The sequence below is a fragment of the Protopterus annectens genome, chromosome 13.part0 (assembly GCF_019279795.1).
Source record: "Protopterus annectens isolate FY-2018-M chromosome 13.part0, PAN1.0, whole genome shotgun sequence".
Taxonomy (NCBI): domain Eukaryota; kingdom Metazoa; phylum Chordata; order Ceratodontiformes; family Protopteridae; genus Protopterus; species Protopterus annectens.
Window position 1 is genome coordinate 165,080,097 of NC_056747.1, and position 19,114 is coordinate 165,099,210.

General features: G+C 42.9%; 1 protein-coding gene across 1 annotated transcript in view; it reads right to left on the reverse strand.

Annotated features, from left to right (window-relative positions):
* The window catches only part of MYO9B (myosin IXB), a 1,188,949-nt gene that overhangs the window by 263,226 nt on the left and 906,609 nt on the right, over positions 1-19,114 (reverse strand). The window contains exon 31 of the mRNA XM_044054768.1: positions 2,957-3,027. Within this exon, the coding sequence (XP_043910703.1) occupies positions 2,957-3,027 (71 nt within the window). The remainder of the gene's footprint in view (positions 1-2,956; positions 3,028-19,114) is intronic.

Here is a 19,114-nt window from a genome sequence, read left to right on the forward strand (position 1 = left end):
TGTTTTAACAAAGGTTGTTCCTTCTTGTATTCACAAGAAACAAACAATTTATCTGAAAAGTTTAGTTCTGTCAAGATGGTAACAGAGTTGTCCCTGTATATCCAAGGAAAGGAGTACCCTTTCTCCCTCATTTTTAGATTCAGGAAGGAAAACAGGAAAGATGGATAGTTTGGCTTACAGATACCACTTTTAGGCATGAAAGAAGAATTTGGTATCAAAGAAACCTTGTCCCTATGGAAAATGAGAAAGGGTTGGCTCTTCATAACAGCTTGCAATTCAGGTACACTTCTTGCAGACGTCAGAGCAATCAGTGAAACTGTTTTCCATGTTAATAACCTCAAGTCTGCCAGATTAGCTGGTTCAAATGGAACAAGTGTTAGCTTCACCAACACAAAATTAAGATCCTAAAGAGGGGCTACCTGTTTTTCTGGACGCCTCCTATGCAAACCCTTTCAAGAACAATTTGACATGAGACTGCATTGAAAGAGGAGGATCTATGGGAAGACATGTTGAAATAGAAATAAATGAATCTTGACAGAGGAGTAAGAAAGGCCAAAAGACAGTAACTCTCACAAATATTGTAGAACCAGACAAGTAGCCCTGAATGGGTGCTGGTCATCCTGTTGGCACAAACTGGAAATCCTTTTCCATTTGCTAATATATGATTTTCTAGCAGCAGACTTTCTTGCCTCATTTAGTACTTGCTGCACTTCCTCAGTAAACAGATGCCTAAAAGTAATTAAGGCCCTATCATCCAGGTATTCAATTGAAGTTGATTAATGCTGGGGTGTATCACACACCCCTGCTCTAGTGTGGGCCAGACTATCTGTGGCCGAAGCACTGAGGGTTATTGACAACTATGAAACCTTGGTCATAGACACTGACCCTGGAGCTCCATCCCCAATCCCTCTGCTCAAAGATGACAGTCTGACCCAAGATCCCTGGAGCCAAGGGAATCAGAAGAGGAACAACTACACTTGGAAAAAGAAAAGCTACAGAGGGATTACCTCAAGGTCCATCTAGGCCTGAAGAAAGGAACGCATTCAGCTACTCCAAATCAGAGGACTTAAAGCCCCCGACTAACCTAGAGACTTAGGAGAATCCACAGAAGATGGCTTTGAGACTTTCCTGGCCACTGGATCAGAGGTTTGGGTCTGGAAGGGTGAAGCTCAGACCTGGGCGGGAGAAGAATACTGGGGAAAATTCAATCAGGATAACAGGGCAAAAGTTGGAGTGCCGCCTGCCTGAAGCAGCAGCAGCAGGATTCTTGGAGAGGAAGGGGCTAGTAACACCAAGGGTGGGAGAATCAGAGAACTCCGAATCCAGGACTGCAATGATGGAAGTTTCTGGCCAAGGTGGCAGCGAAGGCCCCAATGTAGCAGAAGTTGAAGCCAAACATCCATGAACCTTCTGGGTCCAACTGTCCCTCAGTGAAAGAAGAGCATTTGCTCTCTTCTCTATCATTGGCTTTGGGCCTGGCGGAATATTTTTCCTTAGATGCAACTTTTTCTCTCCTTTCTTGCTTGCTTTTTACAGGGAAAGGGTGAATCAGCAGTGGCCGAAGGCTGGAGGTCTTTCATAACTAGCTTTGTCCTCCTATCTGCCAGAGCTCTGGCACCAAACATGGCACAGGCCTGACATTCAACGTCTATGTGGACAGCACCCAAGCAATCGACAAACTTATCATGGGTGTCCTGTGGAGGCAGCTTGCGCCAGCATGTGATGCATTTTTTGAACCATGAAGCTTTTTCCATTATGTAGCAAAAAAACCCTGAAAACTTAAAACACTCAAACACTAAATACCAACAGGCAATACACTTATTACTACTAATTCAACTAGCAGTAGTGAACATACACCAACAGAAAAAGGTAAAAACTTTTTTTTTTTAAATAGAAACAACTAAGCATAAACACCTAACTTAAAAGACTTAAACACTAAAAGACCAATACCCTAACGCACTAAAGCTCTAATTGTAATTCAGTAGATTAATTACCATACTGAAAAAAACTAGATAAGGTAATATCAAATACAGATAAAACAAGAAAATGCACTTATCCACCTGAGCTCTTCAAACTACAATCTGTCAACAAACAAGATCTGAGGAGAGTCAACAGAGCAGGAGTTATGGATAGAGTAGGCAAAGCTCCAGGACTGAAGATTCTGTCCTAAAGGTGCCAGCATCTGATCCTAGTTGGATCCAATAACTCATAGGCTGAGATGGACAAATAAAGACAACACCGGATTTATTTTTATGAGATGCCCCTTATAGAGGATGAGGTAGCAGACATAGAAAACTTACACCTGTATTTGTACGAAAACAGGCCATGGCCTCCTCCACTTTGTCAGGATACTGAGGAAAATTATGACTTGTCTGACCCCACATAAACCATATCAACTTCAAGAAAGCTGAGGGACAAGAAGATACGTTAAATAAAGGTACAGATTTTTTTCATTCACCTCAGAAATAAACAAATGGCTTTAATCCCTACTGTGTGTGTGTCTGCACACCAAGTAGTTTGTCGCAGTGCTCTTTACTAGATCCTAGCAAAGTAAAAACATTTCAAATCACACCCTCATCAAACACAATATATAAGAAAAGCAGAACTTGTCCTCCCCCCTTGCATAGGACCCACTGCAATTCATGTTTTGGAGTTTCACTGGGTACTGGGATGAGATCTGTAGAGACTTGTTCATTGATCTGTAAATTGATGAGAAATGCAACATCTCTACATACACATACTTTGACTATATTTACACACGTACAAACACATATTCAACTCGTATACATCAATACCTCCACATGTATATAATTTATTGGGGGAAGGGAGTGCAAAATATTGAAATATTAAAGTGTGACATGTGCTATGTTTTTATTACAAAAAGGTACTCAAATGATTAATTTTGATTTAATGTGCACTCTGTACAAAATAAACAATAAAAAATGATACAGCCTACCTTCTTACAGGGGGCCTTTGGACAGTAGGCGACTTTCTGAGCACACTTCTTATGGCAGATCATATTACAAGCTAGGCAAAAAAGTAAAAAAAAAATTATTTTTTTTCCTGCTAGAAGAAAACATTCCAATTTCAGCAAAAGTAACAAATGTTCTTACAATGCCATTTTTACTAGGAAGCTCACTTTCCTTTATAGGTCCTATGGTTGGGTTTTTATCTTCTCGACTGATAATTACGTTTTTTTTTTTTTTTTTTTTTTTTTACTGGAACATCCCATGCTCAAACACAACTATGTACCTCATATGAGACATGCCATAAAGTAGTGAATCGGCTAAGTGCACTAATCAGTGGTGATCCATTTACATAAGTAAAGAACAAAGATTTGGCGGGCTAACACTGTCAAGTGATAAACAGATACTTGTCTGCTTGAGTAACAAGGAAATCCAGCAGAAGACTTAGTCAAGTGACTGCATTACCAAAGGTAGATAGATGGAGGGACAGTATCACTGGTATATGAAGAACAGCCCTTTTCAAACAAGGCATCCGTCATACTTTACATTACGGAGCCTCCACGGTGGGTCTTACTGTTGGGCTCGGCTCATTGTAGTAAAACCACTGAGGTGCAAGAAGCCACACATCAAGAAGAATTAACCTAGCCTGCTTGGTATTAAACCAGCTCCATTCTCCCCATGGTTGATAACTGAATATTACTCCTACTGAGAATAAATGGTATCATATCATACATAAATTGTGGGGACACATGCATCGGATAAAGCATTTAGAACTGCGTCTGTCCACTAGTTGTAGAGGGGGCAGTCCTAGGATAAATTTTCCATTTCCCATCCATAGATCCAAGTTTAATATGGACAGGGATGAACTTTGTTTTATGCAGATGAAGAGCCTGTTCCAGAGTACTAGTACCCTCTGCGAGATACACCAGTCCCTATAAATCATTCTGTTGATGCTGCAAAAGAGGTTTAGATCCCTAGACCAAGTTTTTCTTATACCATCTGACTTGCTGATGTGCAGTAATCAGTACTGCGTAAGGGGATGCCTTGTACACCAGACACAGGTCACCTCTTGGCAGTCTGTAGAATACACAGTATAGTGACAGAGCTTTGAGTCAGTGTATGTAGGACACACCATTTAGACCATGTATCCTTTTAGTAAGGTATTCCAAAGTGGGCATCATACTCAACGATTTGTCTAATGAGTGCTGAGTATAGGATGGCAATGACATCTCAAATCTAGACAATCCTTTTCTTTACAAACTGCTCAATGTAGAAGGGCTACCTGGAAGCCTGCAGGACTTTTTCATGGTTGTACAAGGTACCACTTCATCCACATGCAGAACTGTACTTGCCTGGAATTAAATTCATCCTTCTACAGGATTCAGCAAGAAATTAGAGAACTCCAGAACAAAAGTTTGGCTGGGAACAAAAGAGGTACAGAAAGCCTAAGCCCAGGGATTATCCACAACCTCCCTAAGGGACACAGCAGTTGCGGTCACTCTACACCAAAGAGGCCATAAGGAGGAGTCTATGTCACAGAGTATTAGAAATGGGTGCTGGGTCAGGTAGGAGCTTCAGGCACTAAGAGGGTCAGAAAAAACAACCACCTTCCCCAAAGCCACTATTGTAACAGGAAGGAGATTCTGAATTTCCCCCAAGCACCAAACCAGATTACCCTACATGGCAGCAAACCAGATTACCCTACATGGAGCCCTACGTCCAGCAGCCCAATCCTGAGTCAGCCCCTGAGCATCGGAATGGGTGCCTAAAGAGGTCTATCCCAGACCACCATTCCACTGACATGAGAATGCAACTCTAACACAATCCTAAACCCAAAGTCATCTTGTCAGTGAAAAGTGGGCTTAAAGAGAGGGGGAAGGAGGAACCAACACACCCACAGATGTTAACATACTACATGAGAAGCCCTGCAAGTAGAGGCAATGGTCAGTAAAACTCAACAGCCAAGGGGAGAGTGCCCAGGACTAGCCCATAAACCAAGGGAACTACATGGAGCCCCAAAATCAGCTCCACCCCCCCCCCCCGGCATCAACTTCAAGGGGAACTGACCTTCGGTTCTGTATATTACTCAAAATAAATTTATTTACGGGAAGGGCAAATACTAGATTCTCCCCAAGGACCAAAAATCAACCTTCCAGCATGATGCCTAGGCCCCTTAACAGAGGAAAACTACAAGATGGCAAGTAACCCAGTTCATTTGCAGTCCAGACTTCTTAAACGCTGAAGTTAGCAAGCCCAAAAATTACAGGCCCTTTGTAGGGGACAGGACATCAGGTCCAGGCAGTGAAAGCTCTAGAGTTATGCATAGAAGGAACAGCTCAAGTGAAGAAATAAAGGGACTCAGCAGCCCCAGAAAACCATTCAGAAGGATGCTCACTAAGGAACCAGGGAGATTTACTTGAAGAAATCCTAACCCTGGAATCCCAGGCCAGAGCAACCCAAAACCAGCAGCTCAAGAGGAGGATGAAAAGAAAATCTACTTTCAACCAGCGCTGGTGCCAGTAGCCAGCACCAAATGACTTTGCAGACCTCAAGGTCACCTTGAGCAAAATCTGAGTTGACTTTCCTAAATAATCAGAGACAGATCACAGAATATACCACCTAGGGGTATGTGAGGGGGACATTAACATTCAAGGAGTGCCTCTATGACCTTTTAAATAGAAAAGGACAGGAGATACAGGCCTTTCTCCTTAATGATGCAAAATTGGTGAGGACAGACAGAACAAGCAAAAGACCAGAAAACGGACTCTCCTGACCACAGTGAAAAGAGGGAGTCCTCCCATCCAAAGAAGAACAGCAAACTTCATTGCCACTTGAAATAAAATGTGTGCTCTTCCTCATAACCCAGCTATGGAGAAAACCACACACAGTAGGAAGAGTGATAACCCTAGAGAAGGGTAGGGAACCAACAGTGCAGTTCTTCCTCTACCATACTGTTAAGGGTGGCCTCTCTCCTATACAATCCAGAGCCACAGAGTTTTAGAAGGAAGAGGAGCCCAGGACTCTTATGAGAATTATAATGATGCAGAAGCTGAGGCTGACAGGGGTCTTCTACCATGTACTAACATGTCTGGGTGTGGGTCAGTCCACCATCAAGGAAGGCTAAGGGCAAAGACTACAATCTCTGTCTAAAAGGTACATATAACAGAAAATCACCCACCAGGGTAAATTCAGTCTCGCCCTACACAGACACAGCCATGCCTGCTGGCCAGATCAAATTATCCACTACAGACATAAGACTGTATTACAGGACATCATAATTGTGGCACTGGCACAGACATGATGAAACCTTCTGAGTCAGAATGCAGCAGTAGTCTTTAGTGATTCCAACAGGAGGGAATGCAGCCTGCAGAGAATAGAAGCATAGCTGGGAAACACAATATGCCACAGTAATATACCATTTGACAACTCTGTACTAACATCTCTGGTTATACTCTTCCCCAGATTGGAGGGAATAGAACATGACTTCTGGTTAAGCTGAAGGCTCATCAAAACCATATGGAAAGTTATCCTTGGGATACTGCAGCACAACTCCAATCGGTTTTGCTAGGAATCTGGGAAATAGGGCAAAGGTGCCAGTAGGCCTAAAAGATAAAAAAAACTGCTACAGTGAAGAAGGACTCTAGGGCCTGGCAATGGGACAAAGGTATGGCATATGATAAATGCTAGACAAAGCCTCTCAAGGGTTCCCTGAAGGATTCATCATTACATATGTAAGTAGTAGGAGGACTGGGATGCAAAGCTTCATTTGTCAGTAAAAAGGTCTCACCACTCAGACGAAAGGAAATAGCTGAGAAAGGTGCCCCACATCATCCAAATGCTCCAGCCTTAGTAATGCAATGAGAGGTTCATGCTAGCTCTAGGTATCAAACCAACCATAACTCTTGAGAGGGAAAGTTTTACCCCAAATTCAGAGTATGCACAGAAACAAAGTCTGTAAGGGCACAGTCTCATATCCATGACTCTAGCTGCCATTAACAGAGAAGCAGCTATTCAATCTCTTGGTCTGGGGCCATAGACCTTGAAGGGAGCTCACCTGTGGCTCCTCCTCCAGTGGGGCAGATCAGTCTAGAGACTGAGGGGGAAGCTCTAGGAGAAGCAGACTAGGTCAATAAATGCACCTCTCAAAATAGACACAATTAGCAGTCAGGATGGATGTGTTGTGAATGAAGCCAATTGGGCAGAGGAGAAGAAAAGCATACTCCCTGCAGAGAAGGAATTAGAACTGAAACTGGATCAATCCCTAGTTAATCAATGCTGGCCCCTGTCCTTGGGGAGCCAAGGAAGCTGTGAATATTTAGCTATTCCTAGGCTGACTAGACCCCCCCACTAAATCTTCCCATCGAAGTCTTGAATGCTGAAAATCTGACCCACTTTTCAAGTGTATAACAGAACCTTCACAGCAAGCCTGTAAGAAGCATCCTTTCATTATTATTCGTGTTCAGAATCTGGAACCTTTCTACATCAAAAATATATTCTTGCAATATCAAATGGTGGAATTTTTTTTTAATGGCAGTAGCAAAGATTAAGATCAGTAATTTGTGAGCAGCAAAAGAAAAATGGTAAATACATGGGATAAATGCACTTATGTAACTCACGCATGACAACACAGCAGCATGCATCACCATGGATGCACAGTTTCATCCAAATATCTGAACATCTACAGAAAACTATGCTGACTGTGGTCTGATGAAATAAACCCAGGCAGTGGATCCATAAAAGATGGGACAGAATTAAATGAAATTTTTACTAAATACAATGCCAGGCAAGTTCTACTACTCTAGCGAAATATATTACTATCAACAGCACAATGTGTCAGAAACAATACAGGCATGTGTGTGTTGGTATAGAAGGTTTACTAAAACACACAAGACTATGTGGTGACTGCATTTTAACTTCATCACATTTCAGACATTTTGTGATAAGCCTGCAGCAACAAACATTGTTAATGTTTTGGAATTTTAAACACTTCTTGAATAAAAAAAAGGATACATTATTTTAAAAACTTCAACCATTTTATAATTTAACTAACGTTTTTTTTAAAAAAAAACATCCAGTGATGATAATCAGTAAGGTTAAAAAGATTATCCAACAGGTTAAATTACTTGGGAACTGGAGCAAAGTAACCAGGTTCTTAACAGATGCATTTAACACTTCTTCATTAAAAACAAAACCCATTTCTTTAAAAACTTCAACCAATTTACAGGTTACTAAACATACTTTAACTTAAAAAAAAATATCAGCAAGGATGAAAACATTTAACTGGTTAAATTGCACACAGACATCCCTGTTGCCATACCTCTCAACTGTACAGATTTTCACAGAATGTCTAGATTTTTGCTTCATATATTTTGGTCCATTTTTTGTAAAGTTGTGGTTTTCTAGCAAATCACTGAAGACTGAAGTCAGAAAATGACAGACATTTGAGTTTCAGACATCACATCCTTTGGAAAAATTCATGCTAATTGCCAAACCTGTTGTTCTATTTTCTAAGTATGTAAGGGCAATATTTAAAAAAAAAATGTCCCTATCTTTGGGCCTTTGTCTCCTCATTATTTATTAATTTGTCCAGATTTCTTGCTCTAAGAGAATGAGATGTATGCCTGCTGCCCTAATCAAAGTATACACTACACACAACAGCCTGTATCTCATGTGGGGCAATACAAGCGTGACAATTTAGCAGAGTCAAGAATGCATGTTCCTGTATTAAAAAAACAAACTCTCGAACCAATTAAATCAGGAACTGCATGTTCCTGTATTAAAAAAACAAACTCTCAAACCAATTAAATCAGGAAATGGAAAGCTGAAACAAGAAATACACAGTTCTTAACAAGCACATGTTAATAGATACTTTTTTCAAGAAACATGAACAAAGAATTGCAGAACTGTGATCATAATAGGACTTCAAATGATTTACTTTCATTAGTTTTACTGCTGACAGCATGAAAAGAACACAGAATATGTACATTTTCTACGGACTTATTTATTTGAATATGCCTATTTTTTTACTGCCAGTATCTTCAAGTAAAGCCACTGTCAAAATCAATAAACCCTATATCTTGGTATTAAAAAAGATGACAGTAAATTATGAAATGATTTAGTGGAGCTGATTATATCATGCACAGACTATTTCTATAGGTTGCTCTAAATGAACTTGATGCACACTTGCTGCTGCAGGGTTGCATAGAAGTTCTAAAATATTTGCAAAGGCTGAACAGGATCAGCAGTGTTGGTCGCTGCTGCCTTCTCTTTTCTAAGCTGTACTTAGAGTTCATCTGCATGGGAGATTCTTGAATTCCATGCTATCAATTCTGCAGGTGATTTTGTTTAATCCGCTAGCTATAGGTAGCAAGTGTCAAGTTAAGAACATCTGGCGGTATTTACACATCTTTAAACAGATATTCAGATGAAATGATAAAATTGCAAAAATCACAGGTCAAAAAGAAGAAAAGTCTGGCTAAATATGAGACTGCTCATAAAGAGCTGTGCAAATAATGTTAGAGTTAGAAGATAGAGCATGCAGAAAAAAAATGATTTTCTGCTGTAACAGAGAAATTGGAAGAAGCAGAATGCATTCATTTTATGAACGAACAAATATGTAGCTGGACTGGTGTTTCATGGCAACATTTGTTAATTGAAAATGCACACTGCGTGGATGCTCCAAACCAGGCCATGAGAAACCAGCCAAGGCCTGTATTAGTAAAGATGAAATCCTACCAGCAGAAAGAGCTGATCCTGACAAAACTGTGGCAGAAGGGCAAAATATTAAAAACTGGAGACAGTAGACCATTTCTGGAAACTGATTATTGCCTGTACACCAGGCAGACAACCAAATTTATCCAAGCAATCAGGGAATTTCGAGAGGGAGGTGCAAGATTTAATCTGCTGCATCCAGCTGTCTTCAGAATATTTTTCCTGGAGGATCAGTCATTTTTGATATAGAAAAGGCTAAGGAGGAAATACGAAAGTTTGTTAAATGAAAAGTGCCCATTGACTAGAAGGGGACTCTGCTTTAAATTCTTCTGATGATAAAGCTCATAGACAGTCAAAATATTTTTTTTACTTTTGCATAGGTGAATGGATTAATGCCCTTGGCTTAATCTAAAGAATTTCTTCAACTGAAAGACCACAGTGTAATGAACAGTTTTTCTTTAAAAAAAATACATGTTTAATGTTAGTTGAGAAATACACCCTGTTCTTATGTTTCCATGCAAACAAACTAAAGCTGAAGACAAACAGATGTCTGGACATTGTTTACTGAGAGAAAAGTAAAATTAAAGGTACAAGGACAAGCAGCTCAGTAAAAAATAAAGTCTGAAATTATTGGAAGTAAAGTACAGTTGTGTACACTTAACATAAATGTACATGTTCGAGTGTATTCACTGTTGCAGTCATCACTTGTTGGTTATCCCTGCTGGGTAGCCTTCAGCCGGCCTGCATACCAGAGTAAAGATTATCCCTCCTGCACTGGCTGTAAGTCACCAGGGCTGACATCAGGTCATCAGTGGAATAAAGCAGGGCAGCCAATGCCATTACATCAGTTTCTCTTGTCCCCACCTATAGGAGCTCTGTCCAGAAGGCTTGAGGAAGGCCAACTTGGGGGATGCACATAGGCATAGATTGGGTGTGAAGGAACTGAGAGAGAAATAGAGGGGGAAGGAGGGAAAACAAGACTGCAACAGTAAATACACTCGAACATCTGGATTTATGGTAAGTGTACACAAATGTACTTTGTTCTTTGTGTTTCACTGTTGCGGTCATCACTTGTGTGAAGATTCCCAAAGCTGAAGGTAAGGTGGATGGTAGAAGGGAAGAAAGATAAGAACAGGCTTGCACTGCTCTAAGTAGGGCTTAGCATGCCCTGCAAGACTGCAGAGGAAAAGCCTGCACTAGTTTTCGATGAGAGGCAACTGGTAGTGTTTGGTGAAGGTGTGGATGGAAGTCCAAGTGGCAGCTTCTAGGATGTCCTTGGTAGGGAACCCTCCTGAGGAAAGCAGTGGAAGTAGATGCTGTCCTAGTGGAATGGCTTCGGACAGGCTTGGGAGGAATTTTTCCATGAAGTGGTAGCAGAATTGGATACAGTTGGATATCCATTTAGAAATGGTCTGCTTGAAAATAGGTTTCCCCTCTCACCCTGGGGTGAAGCTGATCAGGAGCTGGTCAGTCTTTCAGAGAGACTTGGTTCTATCCAGATAGTATCCAAGTTGTCTGCGCATATCCAGTGAATGAAAGATTCTTTCCCCTCGTTTGGAAGGTTAGGAAAGGAGGAGGGAAGATGTATAAGCCTGATTCAATGTTACGTCAGACACCACCTTAGGCATAAAAGAGGGGTTAGTTCTAAGAGACACCCTGTCTGCCTCAAAGATAATGAAGGGCTCAGTGGCCATGAGCACCTGCTAATTGGAAACCCTCCTAGCTGAGGTTATGGCCAGCAGGGAGGCGGTCTTCCAAGAGAGGTGTTTTAGTTCTGCTGAGGCAGCTGGTTCAAGGGGAGGTAAGTCAATTTTTCCAAGACATAATTCAGGTCTCAGGTAGATGTGGGTGGCTTCCTGATGTGAGATACACCTCTAAGGAATTGTTTTAGCAGGGGGTGGGAGAACAAAGGCTGCTCTGCATGGGAATGGGCAGAGATACCCGAGGCATTAATTTTGATGAAAGTGTAAGACAGTACAGTTGTGTACACTTACCATAAATGTAGATATTCGAGTGTATTCACTGTTGCAGTCCGTACAAAACTGGTTATCCAGCTCCTGGTAGCCCACAGTCAGCCAAAATACTGAAGACCTTGGTATATGACGTTGGCTGCCTTCGGTTTAGGCCTGACGTGAGGTACAAAAGAAGGCAGCAGACGCCATTTCCTCAGTTTTTCTTGCCTTAACTGTCAGGAGCCCCCACAAAAAGGTTAGACCAGGAAAAGAAAATCCAGTCTGTGCCCTAGGAATAAAAGGGGTATGGAAGGGGGGGAAACCAGGACTGCAACAGTGAATACACTCAAACATGTAGATTTATGGTAAGTGTACACAACTGTACTATGTTCATCTTGTTTCATTGTTGCAGTCCTTACAAAATGGGTTGATTCCCAAAGCCCAGGAAAAAAAAAAGGGAGGAGGAACACCCACTGTTCAAGAGTTGGTAAGGATGCCCTGCAACACTGCAGTGGCAATACCAGCTCTGGACTTAGAAAAAGTACAGTTTTGTACCTACCATAAATGTAGATGTTCGAGTGCTCATACAGCTGCAGTCATTACAAATGGGTTATTCCTGCCATCAGGCGGGTCCTTGGTCGGCCGAATTCCAAAGTCTAGGTCCGGCGTCGGTTGTCATCGCTTCTTCCCTGACGTCAGTGCGGCAGGGGTATAAAAGAGGCAGCCAACGCCATTTTCTTCAGTTTTTCTTGCCCCAGATGTCAGGTGCCCCCAGAAGGAAGGCAAAACAAAGTTATGCAAACATGCAATACAGAATAATCAAAAAACAGTAGTTGCAAGCAAATGCACCATAAGAGAATACCCCAAATAGGTTGTATTATAAGGTGTTTGTCATAAGGCTTGTCCTAAGAGGGGACAGAGGGAGGGTAACCTGGACTGCAGCTGTATGAGCACTCGAACATCTACATTTATGGTAGGTACAAAACTGTACTATGTTCATCGTACATACAGCTGCAGTCATTACAGATGGGAAGAATCCCAAAGCTAAGTAGGGGTGGTAGGCACTAAGTGGAACTAGGAGAAGCGAGGATGCCCTGCAAGACTGCTGTGGCAAAACCAGCTCTAGATTTAGAGAATAGTGGGAGGTGATAGTGCTTGGAGAAGGTGTGCACTGAACTCCAGGTGGCTGCTTCCAAAATGTCCTTGGTAGGGACCCCCCTGAGGAAGGCTGCAGAGATAGCTGTGGCTCTGGTGGAGTGGGATCTGATGCATGCAGGCACAGTTTTTCCATGAAATGAGTAACAAAAGCATATGCAGTGGGCTATCCATTTTGAAATTGTCTGTTTGGAAATAGCATTTCCTTGAGCACCTGCAGCATAGGACACACAGAGTTGCTCAGATTTCCTGAATGGCTGTGTCCTGTCCAAATAGTAACAAAGTTGTCTGTGAATGTCCAAGGAATGTAGTAGTCTTTCCCCTTTGTTTTGTGGATTAGGATAAAAGGTAGGTAAGTGGATAGTCTGATTCAAAGCTACACTGGATACTACCTTTGGCATAAAGGTAGGGTTGGTCCGTAAGGAAACTCTGTCCTGATGGAAAATGATGAATGGTTGCACAGCCATGAGGGCCTGTAGCTCCGAAACCCTGCGTGCTGAGGTGATAGCCAGAAGAAAGGCTGTTTTCCATGACAAGTATTGTAGCTCTGTTGAAGAAGCTGGCTCGAAGAGAGGAAGGGTCAGCTTTTCCAATACAAAGTTGAGGTCCCAAGCAGGGACTGATGGTTTCCTTGGGGGTTTAATATTCTTTGCCCCTCTGAGGAACTGCCTTAAGAGAGGATGAGAGAATAAAGGAGGATATGTGTTGTATTGTGCAGAAATGGCTGAAGCGTGGATCTTGATGGAGGAGAAGGAAAGTCCATTGTTTAACATCTCAGCTAGGTACTGTAAAATTTGAGGTATATTTATTACCCAAGGATTCTGTCCCTTTTCTTGATTCCAGGCACAAAATCGTTTTCATTTGGCGGAGTAGGCTTTTCTAGTAGAAGGTCTTCTGGCCTCCAAGATGACAACCTGCACCTCCTTGGAGAGGAGAATCTGTTGGGAACTCAAGGAATTCTCCATGCAGCTAGATTGAGTGTTTTGAGCTGGCTGTGAAGGGTTTTGTAGTTGTGTTGGGACAACAGAAGAGGGACTAGAGGTAGGATCCATGGTGGGGAATGTGTCAGGCTCTTCAGGAGCGGATACCAGTGTTGTCTTGGCCAGTCTGGAGCAATGAGAATCATTTTCGGCCTCTCTGCTCTGGCTTTTAATAGTACTTTAGGCAGCAGAGGAAGAGGCAGGAAGGCATAGACTGTCAATGTTGTCCAATTGAAGGAAAGTGCGTCCACTTTCCAGGCCTGTGGATGATAGGTCCTTGAACAAAATTTTTTTCAACTGGCAATTTCTGTGGGTAGCTAAGAGATCTATGTCTGGCTGTCCCCATGCCTGAGTTATCTTTGTGAAAACTTGAGGATGCAACTTCCATTCGTGTGGATCTGTCATATTTCTGCTTAGATTGTCTGCCAGTGTGTTTTCCTTCCCTGGCAGGAATTGTGCCTGTAATTGAATTTGCAATTCCAGTGCTGTGTTCCATAGGTTCATGGCTTGCCTGCACAGGGGGTATGAATGAGTTTCCCCCCTGTTTGTTTATGTACCACATCACTGTGGTGTTGTCTGTCCTTATCAATAGCTGGCCTGGATGCGGTAGGTCTTTGAAGGTCATAATAGCATTTTGCATGGCTAACATTTCCTTTTGGTTGATGTGAAGGTGCTTCTCTTTTCGGGTCCATTTTCCCTGAATGCACTGATCTGTCATGTGTGCTCCCCAGGCGTAGTCTGAGGTGTCTGTTTTGATGATTTGAGTTGCTTGAGGTACACAGAAAGGAAGACCTGTGTTTCTTTGGCAAGCTTGAGCCCACCACAAAAATTCCTTTTGAAGGCATGGAATGAGTGGTATAATTGCTTCCAAGCTGTGGCTGTGTTGAGACCATAAGTTTTTTAGGTACCATTGAAGTTTCCTCATATGCAGCTTTGCACATGGGATTAGTAGGATGCAAGAAGCCAAGAATCCCATTCCCTGCAGGACTTTCCTTGCAGTTAGCCTGGTGAAAGTTGCCATTTTTCTGAAGTATTGAGACAGTTGCCCTTGTTTGTCTGGCGTGAGGTAGGCCATCTGGGTGGTTGTATTCAAGCTGGCACCCAGGAAAATTATTTGTTGAGAGGGTATCAGTTTTGATTTCTTTTTGTTGACTGTGTATCCCAGGAAGTTCAACAGTTTTATTACAAATGCCAGGTGCTGCAGTAGTATGTCCTTGCTGTCCTCTTGGATCAGGCAGTCATCCAGATATGGGTAGATTTGTATCCATTGTAGTCTGCAGAAGGCGATTACTGATGCCAGGCATTTCGTAAACACTCTGGGTGTAGTAGATAAGCCAAAGGGCAATGCAGAGAATTGGTAATGGGTTGAACCTGCAAGAAATCTGAGGTATCTTCTGCAATCTTGTCTGATAGGGACATGCAGGTATGCCTCCTTGAGGTCCAATGTTACCAGCCAAGACTCCTTGCCCAGCATGGGAAGAAGCTGCTGTAATGTGAGCATCTTGAATTTTGGCACCTGTAGATATGTGTTTAGGATGGATAAGTCTAAGATAGGTCTCCAATCTTTGTCTTTCCTTGGTACCAGGAATAGTCTGGAATAAAACCCTTGACCTTGTTCTTTTGCAGGTACCTCTTGAATTGCTTTCATGTCCATGAGAGCTGAAATTTGTTTTTGTGCCTCTGTCCTTTGATTTTGTGGCAGGTCTGGCATGCCTCTCATTTTTGGAAGGGTGTGAAAGTGGAACCTGTAGCCTCTGTCTATAATGTCCAGAATCCATTTGTCTTTTGTAACAATATGCCAATTGTTTGAGAATAATGTCAGTTTTCCGCCCAAAGGTGCTGCCATTAAAGCTTTGCTTGGCAGGTCTAGGGGGAAGTCATTGTGTCTGTTTTCTAAAAGACTGTGATCTATCTTCTCCACCTCTTGGGGTTGGTGCTTGCCACTGTCTGGCTCTGAAAGATCCGTGAGGTTGCCCTCTACCCCTTGGGCGTCTGTATCTGCCCCTTTGAGGTCTGTCCGTGGCTGGAAAGGACCAATTTTTTGAAGGCCAGTTTCTGCTGAAACGTGGAGGTTGTACCTGCAGGAAATCTTTCACTGTTTGCATTGATTTTGCTTTTTTCTCCATTTTCTTTAGCACCTCCTCAGCTTTAACACCAAACAATACATCTTTTTGCAGATGTGCATCTAATAATTTAGCTTTGACATGATCTGGTAAGGTTTGCTCTGAGCCAAGCATGCCTACGTATAACAGACCCTGTAACAGCTGCTCTACATGAGGCCTCTAAAGCATCAAAACCACACTGCAAGGTATGTTTACCCACTTGCTCTGCACCATGCAACAAATCCTGCAACTCTTAAATCTGGTTGTTCTGGTTGCGTCATCTTGCTTTTCAGCTGAGATATCAAAAGCTGTTGATACTTTAACATATGGAACTGACAGTTTAATGCCCTCGTGGTTAAAGTGGCCGAGGTGTAAACCTTTTTCTCCCACCTTTCTAAAGTTCTGGAATCTCTCTCTGAAGGTAATGGGTTTTTAGCAGTAGAGGCCTTAATTCCCTTGGGACCCTGTGAAATAGTTTCTAGGTCAGCAGTATGGCTTTTATATAGGAACTGGTGAGAATCAGGAACCCGGTAATACCTGTCTGGTTTAACAGGGGTTGGAGGCAAAGAATCTGGATTAAGGCTGGCTTCTGTGTACACATCATCCAATATATCTAAAACAGGAGGGATAGCCAGGGGCCTATGCTGGGGGAGCAGAAGAAATTCCCTGAGCCTTTTCTTGGAATCTGAGTAATCTTGGCCTTCCCAGTGAAAGTGTTCCCTCAATGCATGCAGGGTTTCCCCAAAAGAGTAGTCCTCAGGGGGAGAGAGAGGGAATAGACTCCTCTGCATCAGAGTCTTCGAATGGAGAATAGGCATAATCTTGGTCCTCAGATAGTTCTGAGGTAATAGAAGCTTGATCTGAGGAAGGGTAGTCTTCCTCTAATCTGGGCCTTTTGTCAGAGGGCGGTTGAGAACCCCTGATAAGAGTAATCAAATCCTCAGCCATTTTAAGCATCTGCTTTTTAGGCATGGTGCCTTGAGCTGAGGAACATGTTTTTTGGTTTTCATGGCTGCTTTACATTTAGTGAAGGCTTTAATAGAGAAGGAGGAAGGCCTGAAGACCCCTTGAGAAATGGCAGGCCTGTCTAAATTCTGAGTTTCCCCGCCAGGAGTGGCGTCGGTATCTGTAGTAGGAATGGGGGCCCAGGAGCCTGCGACCACGGGTACTGAAGACACCGGTAATGTAGTGCCATCGGTACTCAGGGGCTGCGTAGGCGCCTCGCTGAGTACCGGAGAACCAGTAGTCGGCCTTAGCGTGGTCTCAGTAGATGGTGCGGACCTCGTATGTCGGTCCTTATCTTTACGTCTTTTGCTCAAAACTGGAGTCGGAGTATCTGATGACATAATATAATTAAATTTTTTGCCAAAAAAGTGAAGGGCGAACTCCGCCAGATGCTTAATAGTGCGCTTGTTGAATCTAGCACAAAAGCGGCAGGCCGAGACGTCGTGGTCTGGGCCTAAGCAAGGTATACACAAAGAGTGGAAATCCTTATGCGGTATTTGCTTCCCACATGAAATGCAATTATTAACTTTGTCTGACATCGGTCTGGGGCAAGAAAAGTTTCTCCAACGGGGTACTTAGCTTTGAAGACGACTTCGGCTGAAATACTTTCATAAATCTCAGGAGCTGGCCGACCGGCACTTGCGAGCTGCTTCTGCTTCAGGCACCGCGCGGCAAGAAAGACTGAAGAAAATGGCGTCGGCAGCCTCTTTTATACTCCTGCCGCACTGACGTCAGGGAAGAAGTGACGACAACCGACGACGGACCTAGACTTTGGAATTCGGCCGACCGGGCACCCGCCTGATGGCAGGATAACCCATCTGTAATGACTGCAGCTGTATGCACGATGAACATCAAGGTTAAATTGTAATGTTTAGTGAAAGTGTGGACAGAAGTCCATGCAGCTGCTTCCAGTATGTCCCTAGTTGGTACACCTCTTAAGAAAGCTGCTGAGGTAGAGGCTGCCCTAGTAGAATGGGTCCTAATACTCAAAGGAGGAACCTTGCCATGCTGCAAGTAACAAAAGTGAATAGAATGAGCAATCCAGTTAGAAATGGTCTGTTTAGAAATAGCTTCACCCTAAGCTCCAGGAGCAAAACTGACCAACAACTGATCAGACTTTTGAAAAGATTTAGTCCTGTCCAGGTAAAATCTAAGCTGTATATGCACATCCAGAGGATGCAGAAACCTTTCCCCTTTATTCTGAGAATTAGGAAAGAAGGTAGGCAGGTGGCTAGACTGGTTAAGAGACAGGGTAGAAACCACCTTAGGCACAAAGGAGGGATTAGTTCGAAGAGAAACCCGATCCACATGGAAGATGATAAAAGGCTCTACTGCCATTAAGGCCTGCAGCTCAGAAACTCTTCTAGCTGAAGTAATAGCCAAAAGAAAGGCAGTTTTCCATGAGAGAAACTTCAGGTCTGCTGAGGCAGCTGGTTCAAAAGGAGGCAGAGTAAGTTTCTCAAGTACAAAATTGAGATCCCAAGCAGGAGTAGGTGCCCTTCTGGGCGGCTTTAAATTGCTAGCTCCCCTGAGGAACTGTTTCATCAAGGGATGGGAGAAAATGGGATGCTCAAAGGAACAGTGAGCTGAAATAGCTTAAGCATGGATTTTGATAAAAAAAAAAGGCAAGTCCACCATTAAGCAAGCCTGCCAGATAGTCAAGAATGAGAGGAAAAGAAGGTTGAAAAGGGTCTTCTCCTCTAGTCTGTATCCAAATGGAGAATCTTTACCACTTATCTGCGTACGATTTCCTAGTGCTAGGCCTCCTGGCCTCACGAAGGACCTCAACCACTTGTTGGGAAAGGTTTAAATTATGAGCGAAGCTGCCAAATGCAGAGTCTGAAGATGAGGATGCAGAATTCATCCTCCCTCTTGAATCAAGAGATCTGATATTAGGGGAAGATGCCAAGGCCGAGACTGGGAGAGACTGCGAAGTAGTGGATACCAATGTTTTCTGGGCCAGTCTGGAGCTATGATGATGGCCCTTGGTTTTTCATCCCTTATCTTTAACAGCATTCTGGGAGGAGAAGGCAGAGGAGGGAATGCATAGATCAATAGCTGTGTTCAGCAGGAGGACAGAGCTTCCACTTTCCAAGCTTTGTTGTGATGACCCTGGTGCAAAAGGTTGGAAGGTGGTGGTCGGTTGGATATGAGAAGAGACCTACCTGGGGAGTGCCCCAACGCTGAATGATACGATAGAAGATGGACTAGTTTAGTTGCCACTCATGAGGATCCAGGACCTG